The sequence below is a fragment of the Oncorhynchus kisutch genome, linkage group LG22 (assembly GCF_002021735.2).
Source record: "Oncorhynchus kisutch isolate 150728-3 linkage group LG22, Okis_V2, whole genome shotgun sequence".
NCBI lineage: Eukaryota > Metazoa > Chordata > Actinopteri > Salmoniformes > Salmonidae > Oncorhynchus > Oncorhynchus kisutch.
Genome location: NC_034195.2, coordinates 24,669,498 through 24,696,410, shown reverse-complemented (window position 1 = coordinate 24,696,410; position 26,913 = coordinate 24,669,498). Strand labels below are relative to the sequence as shown.

Sequence of the window (26,913 nt, the reverse complement as noted above, 5' to 3'; positions counted from 1 at the left end):
ATTGATGGAGGACTGTGTGTGACCTGAGTTCTAGTGAAGGGGGCCACTTGAAGGGGCCGTGTGTGTGTGTATGTGAGTGATCTGGCCCCATGCCAGGCTTGTCGTACCACTCTGTACTAGTGCCAGGGAAGGGAGAGGAGGAGGTACCGGTCAGGGGCGCACTCCAAATATTAGTTTAGTTTCAAAGCGTCCCAAAGTGAGTGGGTGGCTGTTTGCTCTGGGCAGACAGATGGAGCCTGTGTTGTGTCCTGCTAGGTGTCAGCTGTAAATTATAGTTATTTCACTGTCCTGGAAGGCCTTAAGTCTGGGGAGTCAGCCTGCACCAGCACTAGGGCATGTGACAGTCCAACATTATGGAAGCAAGAGTTCTTTCTCACTGAAGGGTACTACAACAGTAGTAGGAGACACATCTTTTCTGTAAATGTTAAGGAATAATGAACTAACCCTCTCTTTCCTGTCTTCTGCAGAACGTACTGGCCAAGGCCCTGTACGACAATGTGGCCGAGTCCCCAGACGAGCTGTCCTTCCGGAAGGGTGATATCATGACAGTATTGGAGCGGGACACCCAGGGTCTGGACGGCTGGTGGCTCTGCTCTCTGCATGGACGCCAGGGCATCGTCCCCGGCAACCGACTCAAGATCCTGGTGGGCATGTATGACAAGGCGGGCCAGCAGCAGCAGCCTCCACTCCTCCAGGCCTCCCAGGCTGGCTCTGCCCAGACCCAGAGCCTGAGCCAGCTGGCCTTCCCCCCGCAGAGTGCCTACACTAAGCCCTCCCCCTCCTCCCAGTACACAGCCATGCACCCTGCCTTCTCCAACCCTGGTCCTGTCCCCGCCCTACCCGACAGCATCTACATGATGCCCCCCAACCATGGCAAGCCCTCCCCTTCAAGCCTGTACCAGATACCCACGGGCCCCCAAGCCCCACCCAAGGCCCCCATGCTCGCCCAGAAGCAGTACCACACCCCTGTTCAGGACATCTACCAGGTGCCTCCCTCCATGGGGCCAGCTCCTGTCCAGGACATCTACCAGGTGCCCCCTTCAGCAAGAGGGCCTGTTCCTGGGCAGGATATCTACCAGGTTCCCCCCTCACTGAACCAGACTCAGATCCCCCCCTCCATAGAAAAGAGGAGCTGGGACTCTAAACCTCTAGGAAAGGTAAGAAAAATGTTTTGAGACACATATTCACATAACACAACAAACACATTCCTCTAAAACCATAAATACAGACGGTCTCGTTAGACATTCAGGTCCAAAATAGCTGGTTTAAGCTCTCATTGTCATCTGACCTCATCCTGGTTGGGATCTGAGCATCTTCCTGTTATTGTTTTTCCCTCATGTCCTCCAGTCTCTGTCTGTTCTCACTCTAAACAACAGCTCAAGGTTCCCTGTCATTTTCAAAGCCGCAGGGATGACAGGAAAGGAAACAGAGGATAGAATGATAAAAGAAAACCCAAAAGAGAGAGAGGGGGGATGGGGGGAGGAGAGGGGGACAGACATTGGAATAAATAATGGGGTGTTTAATAATTCAGGTATCTATCTCCTGAAGTTGGGTGAGTAAGCGTTTTGATCTGTTAGGCAGCAGGCTGGAAGGGGAGGGGGTACCAGTACCAGCCAGGCAGTGTGGTAACAGTGCAGAGTGTTGTGACTGGTGTTCTGCAGGGAGTGCCCCCCAGGCCTGCCTTAGTGCACTCAGCCATGTGTGAGAGCAGCGCTGGGAAGTGAAGTGTGATGATGATGATGGGAGAGTGATGGGGAGGCAGCGACAAGGTGCACCTGGTCCCTGCAGGAGGGGGCGTCGCACATGAGACAGCTCTCACCGTCTTAAATGAGGCTGCTGCTGCCATAGAAAGGGAATTATATAATATATACAGTATAGTATATCTAATCCTATAGCCCCCCCCCACCCACCCTAACCCCTAGCAGGGCTCTCTGAGAGGCATGACCACAGGGATTTGTCCCTCACAGAGGGGGGCTGGAGATGGGCCTTGCCATGTTGAAAATCTGCCTCTCAATAAGTCCTGAGATGACTCGGAAATACTGAATCACACAGAAGGAAAAGAGAGTGAAATGTACAATAGTGAGTGACTGACAAAGCAAGCATACATTGCCTTTGTGTCCCCCTGCTGTGTGTTGAACCTTTGACCTGCCACCAATGATCAATGGGTGCAACCTGAAAACAACCTGAAAACAAGAGGAGAATAACAGCTGTAGAAAAAGAGAGTGAATGGCTCCCAGGCTGAGACAACCTCTGTTTGAGGTGACATGAGCGACATCAGAGAAAGGCATCAGTGGATCAAATATTTTATTTAACTAGGCAAGTCAGTTAAGAACAAATTCTTATTTTACAATGACGGGCTACCCCGGCCAAACTTCCCCTAACCCTGACAACACTGGGCCAATTGTTCGCCGCCCTATGGGACTCCCGATCACCGCCGGTTGTGATACAGCCCGGGATTGAACCAGGGTCTGTAGTGTCCCCTCTAGCACTGAGATGCAGTGACTTAGACAACTGCTCCACTTAGGAACGAAAGATGAGTCCAAGGCCAGGGCTCACAGAGTCACAGTGGAAAGGATCTATGAGGAGCAACATAATTTCCATGACAGCTCCTGCCTGGTGATAAGACGATCAGAGGACTTCAACAGAGTTCACACTCCAGCCCAGAGCAGGGTGTTTCCAAATGTTCCATTGGATGATTGTAGAGTCATGCCTCAGTCTTTTGGAATGCTCTTAGCGTCATGTACTGTATGTCATCAGCAGGCAGTACAGGGAGGAGGGAGGAGAAGCAGCACCAAGCAGTACAGGGAGGAGGGAGGAGAAGCAGCACAAAGCAGTACAGGGAGGAGGGAGGAGAAGCAGCACCAAGCAGAACAGGGAGGAGGGAGGAGAAGCAGCACCAGGCAGTACAGGGAGGAGGGAAGAGGAGCAGCACCAAGCAGTACAGGGAGGAGGGAGGAGAAGCAGCACCAAGCAGTACAGGGAGGAGGGAGGAGAAGCAGCACCAGGCAGTACAGGGAGGAGGGAGGAGAAGCAGCACCAAGCAGTACAGGGAGGAGGGAGGAGAAGCAGCACCAAGCAGTACAGGGAGGAGGGAGGAGAAGCAGCACCAAGCAGTACAGGGAGGAGGGAGGAGAAGCAGCACAAAGCAGTACAGGGAGGAGGGAGGAGAAGCAGCACCAAGCAGAACAGGGAGGAGGGAGGAGAAGCAGCACCAGGCAGTACAGGGAGGAGGGAAGAGGAGCAGCACCAAGCAGTACAGGGAGGAGGGAGGAGAAGCAGCACCAAGCAGTACAGGGAGGAGGGAGGAGAAGCAGCACCAGGCAGTACAGGGAGGAGGGAGGAGAAGCAGCACCAAGCAGTACAGGGAGGAGGGAGGAGAAGCAGCACCAAGCAGTACAGGGAGGAGGGAGGAGAAGCAGCACCAAGCAGTACAGGGAGGAGGGAGGAGAAGCAGCACCAAGCAGTACAGGGAGGAGGGAGGAGAAGCAGCACCAAGCAGTACAGGGAGGAGGGAGGAGAAGCAGCACCAAGCAGTACAGGGAGGAGGGAGGAGAAGCAGCACCAAGCAGTACAGGGAGGAGGGAGGAGAAGCAGCACCAAGCAGTACAGGGAGGAGGGAGGAGAAGCAGCACCAGGCAGTACAGGGAGGAGGGAGGAGAAGCAGCACCAGGCAATACAGGGAGGAGGGAGGAGAAGCAGCACCAAGCAGTACAGGGAGGAGGGAGGAGAAGCAGCACCAAGCAGTACAGGGAGGAGGGAGGAGAAGCAGCACCAGGCAGTACAGGGAGGAGGGAGGAGAATCAGCACCAAGCAGTACAGGGAGGAGGGAGGAGAAGCAGCACCAAGCAGTACAGGGAGGAGGGAGGAGAAGCAGCACCAGGCAGTACAGGGAGGAGGGAGGAGAAGCAGCACCAGTAGGGAGTAGTACAGGTGAAAATCCCCTATGGTTTTATCTCACCACAGCCTCAGGTTAGTGGCACTGGCAGGATCTGAATTGCCTAAGATGGTGGTGAAGTGGTAGAGATTTTTATCAAGGTAATTCTTCACTGACGCATTAGCTAATTTTGCTCTTAACGCTGTGGTGTGCAGGTTCTTTATGCACGTATTTACCTTGTGAATGCCCTTAATTGTTATCACTTGTCCTTGTGCCCGTACTGAACCGCTTCACCCCGCCCCCCCTGCTCCACCACTGCCAGTTTCTCAATACAAGATAAGGAGTTCCTGCTGAGAGAAGAGATGACAGACATCGAACCAACACACACACACACAAAGCTCTCACATACAAACTGGGATGAACACTAATTAGGGAGTGATGAAAAACCCAGGCATTGTCTCATCATCCTTTGCTGCCGGAGGAGGTAGAAACTAGTACAAATACAAGGTTACAGCTACATAGAACACTTGGCAAAGCATCTGAAAAGCAGGAAGCTTAATACACACTCAGAATCTCACTCTAACCCCATCTCCACAGTGTGATGTTGTTATGCTGCTAGCTTGGTTTTGTCTTTTAAATCGGGGTATGATGTGGAGGCAGGCCCGACCCCCTCAGCCTTTTCCTCAGATGGACTGGCATCACATTTTATTCATCACATGCTTCGTAAACAACAGGTGTGGACTAACAGTGAAATGCTTACTGACAGGCCCTTCCCAACAATGCAGAGAGAAGGAACATAGAGAAATAATAGAAAAGTAAAACAGGTAATAATAAAAGTAATAATAAATACAAAATGAGTAACGATGACTTGGCCATACTATATACACGGGGTACCAGTACCTGATTCGATGTGCAGGGCTATGAGGTCATTGAGGTAGGTATGTACATATAACTAGGAATAAAGTGACAGATAATGAAGTCCAGGTAGCTATTTAAGTAACTATTTAAGTAACTATTTAACTAACTATTTAGCAGTCTTATGGTTTGGGGGTAGAAGCTGTTCACGGATGGGTGATGGGTGGAGGGGTGAGGAGAGTGGTAATAATGCCCCTGTACAAGGAGCTTCCCACAGACTATCGCGTTTGAAGGGTAGTAGGGGGGCGCCCTGATCCCAGTCAGCTGTGCCAGCCAGGCCTTGTCTGGGTCTGGGGGACTGGGGCAGGAGGTGGGAGAGGGTTGCAGAAGGCCAAGCAGCAGCTGGAACAACTGTGATTGGTTAGCAGGCTTTACATCAAACAGAACGTCTGAGGAGGGGCGTGGCGGCACGCGCCCTTCAAAACCCTGACACACTCCTCCAAGAGGCTGGAATTCCTCAGCCCCCCCCCCCCCTCTCCTTTCGCTCAGTCCCCACTCTCCATCCGACTGTGTTTTTCTGTTTTCTACCTAATCCATTTATGCTGCATTGGTATGCCACCCAGCCGCCCCAAAAAACAACCCCCACCTCCTCTTCAAACCATGGCAACAGCTTAGCCCAGCCGGAGAAAGAAACAAGTAAACAATTCACCGCTGTCCCTGCGTCCTCTTCCCTTCTGAGAGGACCGACACAGAACCTGAGTGGCCTCAGTAAACACCCAGCTGCGTTGGAGCTGAAAACGCCACTGCACTCTGTGTCTCTGCAACCCGATTCATCAGAAAGTATATCTTTGATCACAGTTATGAAGACTCTTAGCTATCGCCCTCAGTACCTTTAGCAGTGTTGCTATTAGAGGTCATGAACTTGCTCTTGTATGTCTGTAGGAGAATCCACTGATCTACTCGTGATAACTGCTAAGCTGATAGGGGCTTGAGAGTTGCACCACTCAGGCTTTGACTGCAGGGAGGAATGACAGATACCACTCTGAGTGAGGACTGGAGCTACTACCTGATCTTTACAACCTCACTCTCCTGCAACTGTCTAGAAAGTATTCAAAGTACAATGTGTGTCTGTGACTGAATGACACGTTCATGGCCGAGCTCATTGCTTTGTGTGAAGCAGATGGTTAGGGGAGAGGTGGAGGCAGGACGGCCTGTTTGAACCTGGGTTCCTTTGATTAGGCCGAGGTAGGTAGATCAAGCCTTCTTATCACCTGCAGCCTCTAATGACCCTGGCCTGTTTGCAGGTGAGAGATGCTGTGATAAGGAGCAGGCTGCCCAGGGCTAACAGCACAAGCTCATCTCCTCTCCTCTGCTCTGCTCTGTGGATTGAGATACTGCTGGTGGTTTTGTGGACTCCCTGCTCTGAAAGTAAATGTGTAATCTCAGGAGTGTTTAAAAAGACCTGGTGGGCGCTCATCTGAAATGTAGGGAGGAGGAGATGGAGGACCAGGCAGACATTTTGGGGGAGGGGTCGTTGTGGAGTGAGGGAAGAGAGTGAGACGTGAGGGGAGAGGGGAGAGAAAATGAAGGTGTGTGTGATCTCCTGCTGAAGAAGTGACTGCATGCTGCTGCCTGTAGGTGTATCTGCTGCCTGTAGGTGTATCTGCTGCCTGTAGGTTTAACTGCTGCCTGTAGGTGTATCTGCTGCCTGTAGGTGTATCTGCTGCCTGTAGGTTTAACTGCTGCCTGTAGGTGTATCTGCTGCCTGTAGGTGTAACTGCTGCCTGTAGGTGTACCTGCTGCCTGTAGGTGTATCTGCTGCCTGTAGGTGTATCTGCTGCCTGTAGGTGTATCTGCTGCCTGTAGGTGTATCTGCTGCCTGTAGGTGTAACTGCTGCCTGTAGGTGTAACTGCTGCCTGTAGGTGTATCTGCTGCCTGTAGGTGTATCTGCTGCCTGTAGGTGTAACTGCTGCCTGTAGGTGTATCTGCTGCCTGTAGGTGTAACTGCTGCCTGTAGGTGTATCTGCTGCCTGTAGGTGTAACCGCTGCCTGTAGGTGTATCTGCTGCCTTTAGGTGTAACTGCTGCCTGTAGGTGTAACTGCTGCCTGTAGGTGTACCTGCTGCCTGTAGGTGTATCTGCTGCCTGTAGGTGTATCTGCTGCCTGTAGGTGTAACTGCTGCCTGTAGGTGTAACTGCTGCCTGTAGGTGTATCTGCTGCCTGTAGGTGTATCTGCTGCCTGTAGGTGCATCTGATGTAACTGCTGCCTGTAGATGTATCTGCTGCCTGTAGGTGTATCTGCTGCCTGTAGGTGTATCTGCTGCCTGTAGGTATATCTGCTGCCTGTAGGTGCATCTGATGTAACTGCTGCCTGTAGGTGTAACTGCTGCCTGTAGGTGTATCTGCTGCCTGTAGGTGTAACTGCTGCCTGTAGGTGTAACTGCTGCCTGTAGGTGTATCTGCTGCCTGTAGGTGTATCTGCTGCCTGTAGGTGTATCTGCTGCCTTTAGGTGTATCTGCTGCCTGTAGGTGTATCTGCTACCTGTAGGTGTATCTGCTGCCTGTAGGTATATCTGCTGCGTGTAGGTATATCTGCTGCGTGTAGGTATATCTGCTGCCTGTAGGTATATCTGCTGCCTGTAGGTATATCTGCTGCCTGTAGGTATATCTGCTGCCTGTAGGTATATCTGCTGCCTGTAGGTATATCTGCTGCCTGTAGGTATAGCTCTCACTGAGCACTGGGACATTATCTCTTCACCCATCTAGCACATAAATATGCTAAATATGGTAGCTCCAAAAATGGTAGCATCTTACGTGTACGTGTGAGCACCCACATATATGTGAACGTGCAGGCACGTATGTGTGTGTGAGAGGGAGAAAGAGAATTGAATTGAAAGAGAGAGTGAATGTGAGGAGGGAAAAGAGAGAGATACTGTAGATGGATGTTCACGGCGAGGAGGCACTCTTCCGCAGACTGGAGCATCCGTCTAAGAGCAGTGCAGCTGTCAGTCCGGGGTTTGGAAGTGTGCTCATCCATAGAGATGAGATGGGTGCTTTGTATTCCCGTTATTGCCTCATGGGCTTGTAATTGTGTGGCCTTCTTTAGCTGTAACCCACACGTTTCTATGTGCCCTGCCTCTCTCTGTACCTCACTCCCACACTGCCTCTCTCTGTACCTCACTCCCACACTGCCTCTCTCTGTACCTCACTCCCACACTGCCTCTCTCTGTACCTCACTCCCACACTGCCTCTCTCTGTACCTCACTCCCACACTGCCTCTCTCTGTACCTCACTCCCACACTGCCTTTCTCTGTACCTCACTCCCACACTGCCTCTCTCTGTACCTCACTCCCACACTGCCTCTCTCTGTACCTCACTCCCACACTGCCTCTCTCTGTACCTCACTCCCACACTGCCTCTCTCTGTACCTCACTCCCACACTGCCTCTCTCTGTACCTCACTCCCACACTGCCTCTCTCTGTACCTCACTCCCACACTGCCTCTCTCTGTACCTCACTCCCACACGGCCTCTCTCTGTACCTCACTCCCTCTCTCTGTACCTCACTCCCACACTGCCTCTCTCTGTACCTCACTCCCACACTGCCTCTCTCTGTACCTCACTCCCACACTGCCTCTCTCTGTACCTCACTCCCACACGGCCTCTGTAGCTTCTCTTCGTCTCAGCCTGGGTGCCAGAGGAGCTCTTCTCTTCTCTGCCACACACTCTATCACAATCCCAATTCTTTTTAGGAGTCTCTTTGCTTTCTTTCTTCCCTCCCATTCTATATCTCTCCTCCTCCCATACCCTCCCTCACTTCCTCTGTCTATGTAAGCGGAGACATCCTCCTGACCACGAAAGCGTTCCTGTCTGATTGTGTGAATGTAGGCAGTGCTCTGCGGCACTCTGGGGTTAATGTCTCCATAGATTAAAAGGGTATCTCTGGGCCTAATTGGTGAGCATTGAGTGCCCTTCTAAAAGGGGCTCTTTGATTCGGCCCACATCACTGCACATGCCCGAGCAGAGAGAGGGAGGGAGGGGGAGAGAGAGAGAGGGAGGCCTTGCCCCACGCTGCTCAATATTTTTTTAAATATTTTTTTTAACCTTTATTTAACTAGGCAAGTCAGTTAAGAACAAATTCTTATTTTCAATGACGGCCTAGGAACAGTGGGTTAACTGCCTTGTTCAGGGGCAGAACGACAGTGACAGTTGTTAGACTCCTTGCTCCCTGGGCCTTTTCACTGCAATGTAATGTAGAGCTGGAGCTGAGTGACTGGATAAGCATCTCTGCACGGTGCTCCACCATGCATTCAGAATGTTGTGGCACTGGGACTGTGTGACTGTGACAGTGTATAAATAGAGGCTCCAGATGTGAGCGTCCCTGCCCAGCTGTTCTGGGCTGTGCTCTGGGAAGAGAACACTGGGAGGGTCAGGTAGCTGTGGTAGGAGCTCCAGACAGTCCTCCTCAGCCTGAGCCCATGCTCCAGCAGTAACAGTAGTGCTAGTATAGTAATGACTCAATGCTGGGATGCAGCTTTAATGGCTCTGCCTGTCCTCAGTTATGGCCTTCAATTGGGCCCAAGCTTTAGAAGCCCAACTTGAAGTGTGTTTGGTTTGGGACAGCATAGTACTGAAGTGGTTAGGTTAGTCTTTATAGGAACAGAGTTCACTCTTCTAGTCCATGGCATCACCAAAGGGAACTGTGTGGGTATGTGGTAACCTCTTGGATGGTGGCTGCTCAGGCATTTCTCTGTGAAGGGTGTTGGTGCATGAGGGTGAGTTGAGGACTGGTGAGCTGTGGGTACATGCCGGTACCCAGGGACGATGGAGGTAGAGGATGCCCATCTGACACAGTGGTTCTTACTGTGGGCAGTGGTGTAAAGTAAAAATACTTTCAACTATTTACTTAAGTCGTTTTTTAGTGTAGCTGTACTTGACTTTTTATATTTTTGGCAACTTTAACTTTTTCTTTACTACATTCCTAAAGAAAATAATGTACTTTTTACTCCATACATTTTCCCTGACACCCAAAAGTAGTCGTTACATTTTGACAGGAAAATGGTCCACATACACTTATCAAGACAACATCCCCGATCATCCCTACTGCCTCTGATCTGGTGGACTCACTAAACACAAATGCTTAGTTTGTAAATGATGTCTGAGTGTTGGAGTGTGCCCCTGGCTGTCCATAAATAAATAGAAAAACAAGAAAATTGTGCCGTCTGGTTTGCTTAATATAAGGAAGTTGAAATGATTTATACATTTACTTTTGATACTTAAGTACATTTTAGTGATTCAATTTACATTTGATACTTAAGTATATTTAAAACCAAATACGTTTACACTTTTACTCAAGTAGTATTTTACTGGGTGACTCACTTTTTCTTGAGTCATTTTCTTTTAAGGTATCTTTATTTTGACTCAAGTATGACAATAATTGATACTTTTTCCACCACTGACTGTGGGCTCATTGGTCAGTAGCACTGAAAGATCTCTACTGTATAGCCTCTCACTACGGACCCAGGTGAATCTATATGTGAGTCACACACACTGCCTCTGTAGATGTGATTCAGTGTGTGTGTGTGTGTGTGTGTGTGTGTGTGTGTGTGTGTGTGTGTGTGTGTGTGTGTGTGTGTGTGTGTGTGTGTGTGTGTGTGTGTGTGTGTGTGTGTGTGTGTTTTTAAAAGCCTTGTTTCTTGCCTGCCGGGTCTCTCCTCCATTACCTGCTGTGGACTCATTTTCTGCTCTGATAGTGTAGAGAAAGGGAGTATGGGAAAGAGGGAGAAGGAGGGAAGGGTAGAGTGAGAGAGTGCAGAGGGAATTAGAGGGGACACAGTGCCCTGAGCAGTGGAGCGCGGGTGGGGTCTTTTTGGGCTCTCATGTACAATTCCAGCCCGGGTCCTGTTATCACCTCCCCACAAAGCCTGCATCAGATAGAGGGGAGGGACTGGGGGGAGTCGATAGGAGGGTAATGAGGGACACGGGGACATGGATCTGCCCTCAGCATAAACAACAGGTCCCCACAAGCCTCTGTGTTATCCAGTGGCCCTCATCAAAGGGATGGGATATCACAGGAACCAGAGAGACTCTTTGTTCTGGGCTGGGAGAGTCAAACTGGAGAGAGAGAGAGGCCAGGTCGGAGTGAAGGGACACAGGGTTCAGCGTGTCCTCACACACACACACACACACACACACTGCATCTCCTTTGTCAACTCAGCACACACTCCTGACTTCCGAGAAGGGTCATTAGTGTGAGGATGTGTGTGTGATTGTGTCCATGTATAGGTTTGTTTGTGAGTGTGTGTGTGTGGTGTGTGAGGTTGGACCTATTAGTGAGTAGTAAACCCAGTGGTCTCGGCTTCAGTAGGGGCTCTTTGATGTTTTCACGGTCCTCTCAGTAGGGTCAGGGATAAAATGGACTAACCTTCATTAAGACAGGAAATACATGAAGCTTGAAATAATGGGGACCAAATGCTACTTTGGGCTATGTTCTAATGTCATTCATGTTAAAAACGTATTTGTCACGTGCTTCGTAAACAGGTGTAGACTAACAGTGAAATGCTTACAACTGCTCATTGTTAGGCTAACAACATACAGTAGATGCAAACAACATACAAGCATTTCTATTCCCACTTGACTATTGCTCTATGTAATCATAGAAAGTAGAGATGAATAGCTTTTCCTGTTCTCTTCTGACCTGTCCTGTGACAGATACCCTGTCACTGCCTGGATACCGCTCTCACTGCGTTTCCACGGTAACGCAGTCACGTCCATTCGAATGAATAGGTTGGAGAGAGCAGAGACAGACCTAAGTGTTGTGTTGCCAGGAGATGCTGAAGAAAGATTGTGGCGTTTTATGTGGGGACTGTAGATAAACACACAGAAAGAGAGAGTTGCAGAGAGAGGAGTAGAGAGTGGTGCTCCCAGCCACTCACGCCCTGCCCAGTCATGGCAGCTATGTGTGGCATGCATCCCAGGCCTGTGGGGCTGTTGAGGGGGTCTTTGCGGATTAGTGGTTGGGGGCTCCCTGTCTCCAGGAGTACTGTACCCCAGTCCTGCCAGGCTCACCAGGCTGAACCACACTGGCCCGGGGCATGCCACATGCCGGAGAGCTCTGACACAAATGTGGAGTTAATTAGGCTCTGATTAATCCTGCAGCCTGGACCAGGGAACCAGGGATATGGAGCTGTAAATCTACCACCCTGCGTCAGCGTCTCAACCCCCAACACTGACTCTGCTACAGCCAGGCTTTACTTCTCTTCTCCCATTTACTGCTGCTGCTGCTGGGAGGGATACCAGCTCTCATCTGGGTCACACACCAGCTGCTTTGAAAATGTTAGGTTAAACAACCTTATGTCTGAGGGAGGATTAAAACCTTATTTAAGAGCATGCTCAGAATTGAAACCCGATGCCACTACTATATATAGCTGACATGGTCTGTTGGAACCTTGTCACATACATTTATAAATGTGCAGTTTACCGTGTACATATAGGATAAAATTACTACCTTTTGGACAGCTTCGATTGACCCTTATTTGACCTTTCCTCTGTCCTGTAATCTGTGCTCTGTGTCTAACCTGTACTGTGTCCAGCCACATTGCCTCCCTCTCTCTCTCTCCGCCATCTTGGAGTGGGCGGCGGTGCAGATGAGTTCTCTCTTCTCTGGCAGCCACATCACACTCCAGCTGAGGACCCGGGAGCTGGGTTGCCATGACGCAGCTGCAGCCTGCCATGCCCTGTGCTGCGCTGGGACGGGAGCTGACATCACAGCTGATCATGCCTGTAACCTGTGCAGCTGCGAGGCAGGGGCAACACTCCCCAGTCCCTCAGCCATGTAGGGGAAAAGATGAGGAAAATAACATTGAAAAGAGAGGCTTGGAGGGAATGTCATCATCTGCTGAACAACTGAATGATTCCTCCATGCCAGCAGGACACAGAGTGCCCCCCGTCCCCCCTACACATCCCTCTATCCCCCTGTACAAAAAAAGGAATGTTCACAGCTTGTGCCACAGATGGCCTCCCATCAGGCTGAGATGGTGGGGGGGGGTGTATGTGGAGGAATTTTCCTGCGAGGTCGGCCACCTAATCCTCATGAAGATAAAAAGATTAAGTTACTTCAACTCCCCTCAGCATTTGGACCTTGACCCTTTTTGTGCAATAGCACTCAGAGCTTTGTTATTCATGGTCTAGTCAGGGCACTGTGTTAACTTTACAACACTCTCACGCTGCATGTGAACTGAAACAGGCTTCCTCTGGGAGTAACAGAAACACACATCAGTAGATTCAGACTGCATTTTCTACCAAAACCTAAATCTCATTGAATTCTCCCAATCATAGGTATGAAATTACGATTATTAGGTTATTGGTAACACCTTATCAAAGGTGTTTGAATCTACTGTAGGTGTTTAAATGTGGTTATTTGTACCTCTGTTGGTAGAGCATGGTGCTTGTAACTTCAGGGTCGTGAGTTTGAGTCCCGGTAAAACCCATATGTAAAATGTATGCACGCAGTAAGTCACTTTGGAAAAAAGTGTCTGCTAAATGGTGTTTATAAGCATCAAAAAGTTCTTATGGTATGGGTATTAAAGAAGCCATAAAGATTAGTTACATGTTAAAACATGTGAGCAGTTTCATGTTAAAACATGTGCCAATATGGAATATTAATCTCTGAACTCTGACCTTTGTTCACTTGAAAGACCACTTCACAAGGCTCAGCAGAAGTTTTATTTGTCTTTCCTATTGCAGGTGGACTGGAAAAAACCCTTGTGTTCTGAAACGATCTGAACAGACAGACATGGTGTCAGCTGGGTTAGGGGTCAGTGGACTGTGGGTGGTGGGGGGGTCTACAATCTGTTCCTCTCCTCGGGGTGACCTCTGTTCCAACAGACAGACCTTATGGCCAGCTGCCAGCCCAGTAAAGCAGTGAGGGCTCAGGTCAGAGCGGCACCGCTCCCCATTGTTCCACAACCTCAATGTCTCCTCGTCTTTTAGTGACATCATTATTATGACCTGATAGAATGTTGTGACAGCTGGCTGCTGGGTGTTGTCCCCCCCCCCCACTCCCATTGACAGAAGCCTTTCAACACTATTGATGAGGACTTGGCTAAGAGCCAAAGCCCATATGTGCCCCCGTGCCCTCCCCTCTCCAACACCTTCCTCATTGATAATTCACACTATTGATCACCATTAGTTATGCAGTTCATGGCCTCAGAGGGATCCTCCATTAACGTAGATGAGGTTAAGGGCCAGCTAAGGAGGGCATTGATAGGGCTGGCTCGTTACCATGTGATCAATTACCAAAAACCAATAATGTTGCCCTCTAATCTTTTTAATAGCTTATGGAGGATCTGTCGATAAGAGCCAGGTTAAGTGATAGATATCTGACTCTTACTTACTGCTGTCAATAGTAGTATGATGCGCCCAGGAACATGATGGTGTGTGTGATCCATATTTCTGTAGTCTGTTTACATTCATGTGAACCAGAAAAACATGCCAGACAATACACAAGTCAAGAATAATAATTCTGAATAAACTCAGCATGACATGTTGTCAGTAGTGCTTGCATATTCCATCCCGTCACCCATCTAGCACAAAGGAACAGGTATGTTGTTACTATGTTGTTGTAAAAGGTAGGTTTTCTTTAGCTCAAGTGGAGCATACAGTACATGTTATGATCTGATCTATATCTCAGTATGAGAGGAGAATGAGTGTTTTGTGGTAGAGAAGGCTGCAGAGGAGGCTGTGCGATATTGTCCTAGGATGTGTTAGATGAAACACCTGCTGTGTTTTTTAAACGTGTGTGAAGCTGGCTAGCTCTGTGGAGAATGGGTTGTCTGGAGAGACGAGGAATTGAAGGCAGGGAAAGGAGGAGAAAGAAAAGGGGGGAGGAGGAGGGAGAGGGAGGGAGTTTGATTTGGTTGATTTAATTTGTTCTGGGGTTTTTCCTTAGTCCTATTTCAGTTTATAGGCTGTCAGTTAAGGACATCTACTAAATTTCTTTAGACACTGGTTCTGAATGAATTGGGAACTAAGGGAAGCTGTAGGGGAGGAGATGGAGGAAAGATACAGGGATGAGACATATTAACAGAGGCAGATTGTCAGATTTATTTAATGGGCAATGGCTTAATTACCCGTTTAGCTGGGCTGTCACCTTTCAAGTGGCAGGCAGCCTGACTGGGAGAGCAAATATTATTAGAGGATCCGGGAGAGTTGTGACGTTTCATTAGCAAATAATGTGATTGGTTTCTTAAATCCCAGTCCAGCAGGCTACTGAGGTAACCTCCACAAAGTAGAGCCAGAGAAGGGGAGCAGAATCAACAGCAAAGGCAGGTGCATGAGGGTGCGTGCAATTTGTGTATGCAAGTGTTTACAGTTGAAGTCGGAAGTTTACAGATACCTTAGCCAAAATCATTTCAACTCAGTTTTTCACAATTCCTGACATTTAATCCTAGTAAAAATTCCCTGTCTTAGAAATGTGAAATGTCAGAATAATAGCAGAGTGAATGATTTCTTTCAGCTTTATTAGATTTTAGATTTATTCCCAGTGGGTCAGACGTTTACATACACTCAATTAGTATTTGGTAGAATTGCCTTTACATTGTTTAACTTGGGTCAAACGTTTCAGGTAGCCTTCCACAAGCGTCCCACAATAAGTTGGCTGAATTATGGTCCATTCCTCCTGACAGAGCTGGTGTAACTGAGTCAGGTTTGTAGGCCTCCTTGCTCGCACACGCTTTTTCAGTTCTGCCCACATATTTTCTATAGGATTGAGGTCAGAGCTTTGTGATGGACACTCCAACACCTTGGCTTTGTTGTCCTTAAGCCATTTGCCACAACTTTGGAAGTATGCTTGGGGTTGTTGTCCATTTGGAAGACCCATTTGCGACCAAGCTTTAACTTCCTAACTGATGTCTTGAGATGTTGCTCGTGAAGTTCACCAGTGAAGTTCACCAGTCGCTCCTGCAGCAAAGCACCCCCAGAACATGATCAAATCAAATCAAATCAAATTGTATTTGTCACATACACATGGATAGCAGATGTTAGTGCGAGTGTAGCGAAATGCTTGTGCTTCTAGTTCCGACAATGCAGTAATAACCAACAAGTAATCTAGCTAACAATTCCAAAACTACTACCTTATAGACACAAGTGTAAGGGGATAAAGAATATGTACTTAAGATATATGAATGAGTGATGGTACAGAGCGGCATAGGCAAGATACAGTAGATGGTATTGAATGCAGTATATACCAATGAGATGAGTATGTAAACAAAGTGGCATAGTTAAAGTGGCTAGTGATACATGTATTACATAAGGATGCAGTAGATGATATAGAGTACAGTATATACGTATACATATGAGATGAATAATGTAGGGTATGTAAACATTATATTAGGTAGCATTGTTTAAAGTGGCTAGTGATATATTTTACATAATTTCCCATCAATTCCCATTATTAAAGTGGCTGGAGTTGAGTCAGTGTGTTGGCAGCAGCCACTCAATGTTAGTGGTGGCTGTTTAACAGTCTGATGGCCTTGAGATAGAAGCTGTTTTTCAGTCTCTCGGTCCCAGCTGTGATGCACCTGTACTGACCTCGCCTTCTGGATGATAGCGGGGTGAACAGGCAGTGGCTCGGGTGGTTGTTGTCCTTGATGATCTTTATGGCCTTCCTGTGACATCGGGTGGTGTAGGTGTCCTGGAGGGCAGGTAGTTTGCCCCCGGTGATGCGTTGTGCAGACCTCACTACCCTCTGGAGAGCCTTACGGTTGTGGGCGGAGCAGTTGCCGTACCAGGCGGTGATACAGCCCGACAGGATGCTCTCGATTGTGCATCTGTAGAAGTTTGTGAGTGCTTGTGGTGACAAGCCAAATTTCTTCAGCCTCCTGAGGTTGAAGAGGCGCTGCTGCGCCTTCTTCACGATGCTGTCTGTGTGGGTGGACCAATTCAGTTTGTCTGTGATATGTACGCCGAGGAACTTAAAACTTACTACCCTCTCCACTACTGTTCCATCGATGTGGATAGGGGGGTGTTCCCTCTGCTGTTTCCTGAAGTCCACAATCATCTCCTTAGTTTTGTTTACGTTGAGTGTGAGGTTATTTTCCTGACACCACACTCCGAGGGCCCTCACCTCCTCCCTGTCGGCCGTCTCGTCGTTGTTGGTAATCAAGCCTACCACTGTAGTGTCGTCCGCAAACTTGATGATTGAGTTGGAGGCGTGCATGGCCACGCAGTCGTGGGTGAACAGGGAGTACAGGAGAGGGCTCAGAACGCACCCTTGTGGGGCCCCAGTGTTGAGGATCAGCGGGGTGGAGATGTTGTTGCCTACCCTCACCACCTGGGGGCGGCCCGTCAGGAAGTCCAGTACCCAGTTGCACAGGGTGGGGTCGAGACCCAGGGTCTCGAGCTTGATGACGAGCTTGGAGGGCACTATGGTGTTAAATGCCGAGCTGTAGTCGATGAACAGCATTCTCACATAGGTATTCCTCTTGTCCAGATGGGTTAGGGCAGTGTGCAGTGTGATTGAGATTGCATCGTCTGTGGACCTATTTGGGCGGTAAGCAAATTGGAGTGGGTCTAGGGTGTCAGGTAGGGTGGAGGTGATATGGTCCTTGACTAGTCTCTCAAAGCACTTCATGATGACAGAAGTGAGTGCTACGGGGCGGTAGTCGTTTAGCTCAGTTACCTTAGCTTTCTTGGGAACAGGAACAATGGTGGCCCTCTTGAAGCATGTGGGAACAACAGACTGGGATAGGGATTGATTGAATATGTCCGTAAACACACCAGCCAGCTGGTCTGCGCATGCTCTGAGGGCGCGGCTGGGGATGCCGTCTGGGCCTGCAGCCTTGCGAGGGTTGACACGTTTAAATGTTTTCCTCACGTCGGCTGCATTGAAGGAGAGTCCGCATGTTTTAGTTGCGGGCAGTGTCAGTGGCACTGTATTGTCCTCAAAGCGGGCAAAAAAGTTATTTAGTCTGCCTGGGAGCAAGACATCCTGGTCCGTGACGGTGCTGGTTTTCTTTTTGTAATCCGTGATTGACTGTAGACCCTGCCACATACCTCTTGTGTCTGAGCCGTTGAATTGAGATTCTACTTTGTCTCTATACTGACACTTAGCTTGTTTGATTGCCTTGCGGAGGGAATAGTTACACTGTTTGTATTCGGTCATGTTTCCAGTCACCTTGCCCTGATTAAAATCAATGGTTCGCGCTTTCAGTTTCACGCGAATGCTGCCATCAATCCACGGTTTCTGGTTTGGGAATGTTTTAATCGTTGCTATGGGAACGACATCTTCAACGCACGTTCTAATGAACTCGCACACCGATGCTGCCACCCCTGTGTTTCACGGTTGGGATGGTGTTCTTTGGCTTGCAAGCCTCCACCTTTTTCCTCCAAACATAACGATGGTCATTATGGCCAAACAATTATATTTTAGACCAGAGGACATTTCTCCAAAAAGTACGATCTTTGTCCCCATGTGCAGCTGCAAACTATAGTCTGGCTTTTTTATGGCGGTTTGGGAGCAGTGGCTTCTTCCTTGCTGAGTGGCCTTTTAGGTTATGTTGATATAGAACTCATTTTACTGTGGATATAGATACTTTTGTGCTTGTTTTGTCCAGCATCTTCACAAGGTCCTTTGCTGTTGTTCTGTGATTGATTTGCACTTTTCGCACCAAAGTACGTTCATCTCCAGGAGACAGAACGCATCTCTTCCTGAGCGGTATGACGGCTGCGTGGTCCCATGGTGTTTATCCTTGCGTACTATTGTTTGTACAGATGAACGTGGTACCTTCAGGCGTTTGGAAATTGCTCCCAAGGATGAACCAGACTTGTGGAGGTCTACATTGTTTTTCTAAAGTCTTGGCTGATTTCTTTTGATTTTCCGATGATGTCAAGCAAAGTGGCACTGAGTTTGAAGGTAGACCTTGAAATACATCCACAGATACACCTCCAATTGACTCAAATGATGTCAATTAACCTATCAGAAACTGTTTAAAGGCACAGTCAACTTAGTGTATGTAAACTTCTGACCCACTGGAATTGTGATACAGTGAATTATAAATGAAATAATCTGTCTGTAAACAATTGTTCGGAAAATTACTTGTGTCATTCACAAAGTAGATGTCCTAACTATAGTTTGTTAGCAAGAAATTTGTGGAGTGGTTGAAAAATGATGACTCCAACCTAAGTGTATGTAAACTTCCGACTTCAACTGTATATGTGTATTTGTTCATCTGACTATCTAAAATGGACAATGGATTTATTTTAGTGAATGTGAATTCATATATCGATTACTATTGCTGCATTATAAGCTTGGGCGGTATCCAGATTGTCATACCTTCATACTGGCCTTGTGCCACACAGGGATATTTGGTAATACCGGCACTGAACACAAAGGCCACTATTTTCAGACCCCACTTAGCAATGCTAACAAGTGCATGTAAAATCCCATATAGAATGCTAACTAAATGCTAAAAATGTATTGTGAACATCTTATACAGTCGCTGACCGAAACTATTTGCAGGACAGACATCCCAGCTTATAAAATTTTACACGTAACTCAAAAATGCTACTCACAGTTTGCTGCACACACAAAACAATTAGACAGCAAGGCTCTTGATCCAGGAGGGGATTCTCTGCTGTTACCAAGTGAAGCTTCATTTTGGAAGAAGCTAACCACTTAGCTAGATAGCTAACTAACTACAAAATTAGCTAACCAAATGCTGCAGAGCATTTAGAACATTTTAGACAGTTAACTTAATAGTTATAAGATATCTAACTGGCAAACATATAGTTTTGAAATCCATACTGTAACTATACTGAAAAAAAATATAAACGAAACATCTAGAATTTCAACGATTTTACTGAGTTACAGTTCATTTAAGGAAATCAGTCAATTGAAATAAATAAATAATTCCCTAATCTATGGATTTCACATGACTGGGCAGGGGCGCAGCCATGGGTGGTTCTGGGAGGGTATCCCCATTGGGGAGCCAGGCCCAGCCAATCAGAATGAGTTTTTCCCCACAAAAGGGCTTTATTACAGACAGAAATACTCCTCTGTTTCATCAGCTGCTTGAATGGCTGGTCTCAGACGATCCCACAGGTGAAGAAGCCGGATGTGCAGGTCCTGGGCTGGCGTGGTTACAATTGGTCTGCGGGGTGAGGCCGGTTGAACGTACTGCCAAATTCTCTAAAACAACGTTGGAGGTTGCTTATGGTAGAGAAATTAACATTAAATTCTCCTGCAACAGCCCAAGTGGACATTCCTGCAGTCAGTGTGCCAATTGCACTCTCCCTCAACTTGAGACATATTGTGTTGTGTGACAAACTACCAATGACTCGCTCAGTAGGGAAGTGATCAGATGACGCGGATGCTACACTACAGGACTGTTTTTTCTAGCACAGACTGGAATATGTTCCAAGATTCATCCAATGGCATTGAGGAATATATCACCTCAGTCACAGGCGTCATCAATAAGTACATCGACGACATTGTCCCCACAGTGACTTTACGTACATATCCCAACCAGAAGCCATGGATTACAGGCAACATCCGCACCGAGCTAAAAGCTAGAGCTGCAGCTTTCAAGGAGTGGGACACTAATCCGGACGCTTATAAGAAATCTTGCTATGCCCTCAGACAAACCATCAAACAGGCAAACCGTCAATACAGGATTAAGATTGAATCCTACTACACCGGCTCGATGCTCGTCGGATGTGGCAGGGCTTGCAAACTATTACGGACTACAAAGGGAAATCCAACCGCGAGCTGCCCAGTGACGCGAGCCTACCAGATGAGCTAAATGCTTTTTATGCTCTCTTCGAGGCAAGCAACACTGAAGCATGCATGAGAGCATCAGCTGTTCCGGACGTGTGATAATGCTCTCCGTAGTAAGCATTTCATGGTAAGGTCTACAATTGTGTGTATTCGGCGCATGTGAAAAATACAATTTGATTTGATTTGATTTTAGAGTGACTGAGGACTAATCTTAAGCTTCATAATGAAAAATTATATGGCAGGTGTAATGAAGAATGTGATTTTCTTTTTCTCATAACATATTGCACAAGTTGTTACAAATATACACTACCATTCAAAAGTTTGGCCTTGTTTTTGAAAGAAAAGCACATTTTGTTGTCCATTAAAATAACATAAAATTGATCAGAAATACAGTGTAGACATTGTTAATGTTGTAAATGACTATTGTAGCTGGAAACGGCAGATTTTTTATGGAATATCTACATAGGCGTACAGAGGCCCATTATCAGCAACCATCACTCCTGTGTTCCAATGTCACATTGTGTTAGCTAATCCAAGTTTATCCAAGTCTGTATAGGTAGTATCAGTGAGGTTTTTGTATTGTATAGTATAGTGTTTTTTAGGGGTTCTTTGCCCATGCCCTATGTCATTCCATTATTTTGTATGGATTGTGGCTTGGCTGTATCTAATCCAGTGTCTATCAGTCAGACTGGAGAAATCCACTTCCTCTGTCACTGTGTCATGCTAATCACGGCCCTTTGATCCTGGTCCTCATCAGCTGAACACTAACATGCATCTGCATGGGCTCCAATGCTTCCTTTGTCGGCCAGGCTGAGATATTGACGGCCTATAGGGAGCAGTCCCTCCCCTCGTTCCTCACTGGGGTGTCCAGAGGGGATGTGGGGTGTCTGGCAGTGAGGGGATCAGCTAGAGAGAAGGGGGGATGGGACCAGGGGAACCTGTCAGAACTCTGTGAAGTTATCGCCTCTGAAACCCGTAGTGAGCTAGGCATGGCTGCTTCAGTGACGTCTAGAGATCTCCTCAGCTTGCTTCTTCATGTTTAGTTTTGCCCTTGTCTGGCACTGAGAAGAGACAGGCTAGCAGACACGACCAGAACCACACACCCTTACTGTAGCCTATGCTCCAGAGGAAAGGACCAGTTTTTTTGGAAATGGGATTGACTGCGCTCGTGTGTGTGTTTACTCATAACCCCAAATCCCGCGGTTATATCCGCTGGGTGGGCGGGATTAGGGTCATGAAATATTGTGCTGATGAAGGGCGGGTGTGGGTGGGTGGCGGGCATGTTGAATTAAGAGAAAACAATGCATGAAAAAATCCATACATGTATAATTGTTGTGCAATTCATATCTATAGGCTACGTTGAGGTTTTTCTGTCATCTTTTTTTTCTGCCATTAGTGCATAAGCCTAGCTGTACGTGTGCCAAATACACACCAATCGCCAAATATTATATCCACTGAGGCAAAAATGACACTAAACAGAGAACAGTACAGTGCATTTTCTATATTTATCACATATACAGTACTAGTCAAAAGTTTGGACACACCTACTCATTCAAGGGTTTTCTTAATTTTTTTTAACGTTCTACATTGTAGAATAATTGTGAAGACATCACAACTGTTAAACAAATGAAAATATATTTTATAGTTTAGATTCTTCAAAGTAGCCACCCTCTACCATGATGACAGCTTTGCACACTCTTGGCATTCTCTCAACCAGCATAACCTGGAATGCTTTTCCAACAGTCTTGAAGGAGTTCCCACATATGCTGAGCACATGTTGGCTGCTTTTCCTTCACTCTGCAGTCCAACTCATCCCAAACCATTTCAATTGGGTTGAGGTCAGGTGATTGTGGAGGCCAGGTCATCTGATGCAGCACTCCATCACTCTCCTTATTTGTCAAATAGCCCTTACACAGCCTGGAGGTGTTGAGTCATTGTCCTGTTGAAAAACAAATGATAGTCCCACTAAGCGCGAACCAGATGGGATGGGCATATCGCAGCAGAATGCTGTGGTAGCCGTGCTGGTTAAGTGTGCCTTGAATTCTAAATAAATAACCGATATTGTCACCAGCATAGCACCCCCACACATCACACCGCCTCCTCAATGCTTCATGGTGGGAACCACACATGTTCACCTACTCTGCCTCTCACAAAGACACGGCGGTTGGAACCAAAAATCTCAAATTTGGACTCATCAGACCAAAGGACAGATTTCCACCGGTCTAATGTCTATTGCTCATGTTTTTTGGCCCAATTAAGTCTCTTCTTCTTATTGGTGTCCTTTAATAGCTGTTTCTTTGCAGCAATTCGACCATGAAGGCCTGATTCATGCAGGCTCCTCTGAACAGTGATGTTGAGATACGCGTCTGTTACTTGAACTCTGTGAAGCATTTATTTGGGCTGCAATTTCTGAGACTGGTAACTCTAATGAACCTATCCTCTGCAGAAGAGGTAACTCTGGGTCTTCATTTCCTGTGGCGGACCTCATGAGAGCCAGTTTTATCATATCGCTTGATGGTTTTTGCGACTGCACTTGAAGAAACTTTCAAAGTTCTTGAAATGTGCCGGATTGACTGACCTTCATGTCTTAAAGTAATGATGGACGGTCATTTCTCTTTGTTTATTTGAGCTTTTCTTACCATAATGTGGACTTGGTCTTTTACCAAATAGGGCTATCTTCTGTATACCAACCCTACCTTGTCACAACACAACTGATTGGCTCAAACACATTAAGAAGGAAAGGAATTCCACATATTAACTTTTAACAAGGCACACCTGTTAATTGAAATGCATTCCACGTGACTACCTCATGAAGCTGGTTGAGAGAATGCCAAGAGTGTGAAAAGCTGTCATCAAGGCAAAGGGTGTCTATGTAACATATATTTTGATTTGTTTTAACACTTCCATATGTGTTATTTCATAGTCTTGATGTCTTAACTAATATTCTACAATGTAGAAAATAGTCAAAATAAAGAAAAACCCATGAATGAGTAGGTGTGTCCAAACTTTCGACTGGTACTGTAGTTGGGAGGTTTATTATCACTGGTGTGTGTGCAGGCATGTGTGTGTGATTGGACTGCTATTTTCCTCTCCCATCAGTAGTGAAGGCAGCAGCAGCAGTGTATCTGTAGCTGGGAGTAGATAATCAGAGATTTCCCCAGTGCCCTGATTGGGAGAGAGATAACAACATTCCTTATCTGTGTGATTCCATAGCCCTTGCCTGCAGGGGATCAATAGCAGGGCCAGATTAAAGGAAGTGAGAGGAGAGGAGAAAGACACACACACACACACAGCCAGAGGTGCTCAGATAGACTTCCAAGGAGCACTGATGCAGGACATTATGTGGTGGTGACATGACATGATATGGTCCTGATAGGAAGTGCTAATGATTTGATTTTCAATATCCTGTGATGTATTGAATACTAAATCTGAGTACTAGTTTGGATGGACACGTATGTTCCAGTTACTATCTCTGTATTAAGAGCAGCCAGTGTGCTGTTATCAGTCAGTCTGTTTTCATTTCCCAGGCCCAGACAGTTGACATAACACTGAGACTATAATACTGTGGGTAAATAGGCAGACAATAGGACAGGCGTTGTTCCCACACTGACCTGCCAAGACCTCCATTCTGTTTTTACTGCCTCTGGGGTTAATCCAGACCCTGACTCTGTTACAGGCTGTTTTGGCTCCTCACTGTGGGTCAGGGGAATTTCATTAAGATTGAGTCTTGAGTGGATATAATGTGTTCTCTACTGTTATCCTCTACGGCTGGAATCATCAACTAGATTCAGCCGTGGGACAATTTCTTCTTGAGTGGAAGGTCAGGGGGCCGGAACATAATTACCAATTAGTAGTAGACTGCAAATTGACTGCAATAAGCCCAAACAGATGGAATATTTCACTAAAACATAATTTCAAACCTTGCTTACATTTGTACATGATCATGTACACTGAATGTTCATTGCAATTGGAACACCTGCTCTTTCCATGACATAGACTGACCAGGTGAATCAAGGTGAAAGCTATGATCCCTTATTAATGTCATTTGTTAAATCAGGTTAAAGAAGGATTTTTAAGCCTTGAGACAATTGAGACATTGATTGTGTATGTGTGCCATTCAGCGGGTAAATAGGCAGGACAAAAGATTTAGGTGCCAGGCACAATGGTTTGAGTGTGTCAAGAACTGCAACATTGCTGGGTTTTTCACATTCAACAGATTCCCATGTGTATCAAGAACACTTTGAACACCTTGTAGAGTCCATACCCAGATGAATTGAGACTGTTCTGAAGGCGAAGGGGGGTGTTCTATTGTTTGTACAGTCAGCGTATATTTATTGGATATTTCAAACTTTTTTAACAAATCAAAAACTGAAAAATTGGGCGCGCAAAATTATTCAGCCCCTTTACTTTCAGTGCAGCAAACTCTCTCCAGAAGTTCAGTGAGGATCTCTGAATGATCCAATGTTGACCTAAATGACTAATGATGATAAATACAATCCACCTGTGTGTAATCAAGTCTCCGTATAAATGCACCTGCACTGTGATAGTCTCAGAGGTCCGTTAAAAGCGCAGAGAGCATCATGAAGAATAAGGAACACACCAGGCAGGTCCGAGATACTGTTGTGAAGAAGTTTAAAGCCTGATTTGGATACAGAAAGATTTCCCAAGCTTTAAACATCCCAAGGAGCACTGTGCAAGCGATAATATTGAAATGGAAGGAGTATCAGACCACTGCAAATCTACCAAGACCTGGCCGTCCCTCTAAACTTTCAGCTCATACAAGGAGAAGACTGATCAGAGATGCAGCCAAGAGGCCCATGATCACTCTGGATGAACTGCAGAGATCTACAGCTGAGGTGGGAGACTTTGTCCGTAGGACAACAATCAGTTGTATATTGCACAAATCTGGCCTTTATGGAAGAGTGGCAAGAAGAAAGCCATTTCTTAAAGATATCCATAAAAAGTGTTGTTTAAAGTTTGCCACAAGCCACCTGGGAGACACACCAAACATGTGGAAGAAGGTGCTCTGGTCAGATGAAACCAAAATTGAACTTTTTGGCAACAATGCAAAACGTTATGTTTGGCGTAAAAGCAACACAGCCCATCACCCTGAACACACCATCCCCACTGTCAAACATGGTGGTGGCAGCATCATGGTTTGGGCCTGCTTTTCTTCAGCAGGGACAGGGAAGATGGTTAAAATTGATCGGAAGATGGATGGAGCCAAATACAGGACCATTCTGGAAGAAAACCTGATGGAGTCTGCAAAAGACCTGAGACTGGGACGGAGATTTGTCTTCCAACAAGACAATGATCCAAAACATAAAGCAAAATCTACAATGGAATGGTTCAAAAATAAACATATCCAGGTGTTAGAATGGCCAAGTCAAAGTCCAGACCTGAATCCAATCGAGAATCTGTGGAAAGAACTGAAAACTGCTGTTCACAAATGCTCTCCATCCAACCTCACTGAGCTCGAGCTGTTTTGCAAGGAGGAATGGGAAACAATTTCAGTCTCTCGATGTGCAAAACTGATAGAGACATACCCCAAGCGACTTACAGCTGTAATCGCAGCAAAAGGTGGCGCTACAAAGTATTTTCAGTTTTTGATTTGTTAAAAAAGTTTGAAATATCCAATAAATGTCGTTCCACTTCATGATTGTGTCCCACTTGTTGTTGATTTTTCACAAAAAAAATATAGTTTTATATCTTTATGTTTGAAGCCTGAAATGTGGCAAAAGGTCGCAAAGTTCAAGGGGGCCGAATACTTTCGCAAGGCACTGTACTTTGGAACAGAAGAACATTGAAATCACTTGGAGCTGATTTGCTGGTGTTTTTACACTCTTTTATAAAGTACAGTTGAAGTAGGAAGTTTACATACACTTAGGTTGGAGTCATTAAAACACGGTTTTCAACCACTCCACAAATTTCATGTTAATTTCTTGTTATAGTTTGAGCAAGTTGTATACTAAGACTGATTTGCGGCAGGAGGGCATCACGAGGGAGGAAAATTATGTGGATATATTGAAGCAACATCTCAAGACATCAGTCAGGAAGTTAAAACTTGGTCGCAAATGGGTCTTCCAAATGGACAATGACCCCAAGCGTACTTCCAAAGTTGTGGCAAAATGGCTTAAGGACAACAAAGTCAAGCTATTGGAGTGGCCATCACAAAGCCCTGACCTCAATCCTAGAGAAAAATTGTGGGCAGGACTGAAAAAGCGTGTGTGAGCAAGGAGGCCTACAAACCTGACTCGGAGGAATGGGCCAAAATTCACCCAACTTATTGTGGGACGCTTGTGGAAGGCTACCCGAAATGTTTGACCCAAGTAAAACAATTTAAAGCCAATGCTACCAAATACTAATTGAGTGTATGTACACTTCTGACCCACTGGGAATGTGATGAAAAA

The 26,913-nt window shown here is 46.7% G+C and overlaps 1 protein-coding gene across 4 annotated transcripts in view; it reads left to right on the top strand.

Annotated features, from left to right (window-relative positions):
• LOC109867161 (breast cancer anti-estrogen resistance protein 1-like) overlaps window positions 1-26,913 on the top strand; it is a 125,584-nt gene that overhangs the window by 83,856 nt on the left and 14,815 nt on the right. For all 4 annotated transcript variants that reach the window (XM_031801494.1, XM_031801492.1, XM_031801493.1 and 1 more), the window contains exon 2: window positions 468-1,157. In XM_031801494.1, coding sequence (XP_031657354.1) covers window positions 468-1,157 — 690 coding nt within the window. The remainder of the gene's footprint in view (window positions 1-467; window positions 1,158-26,913) is intronic.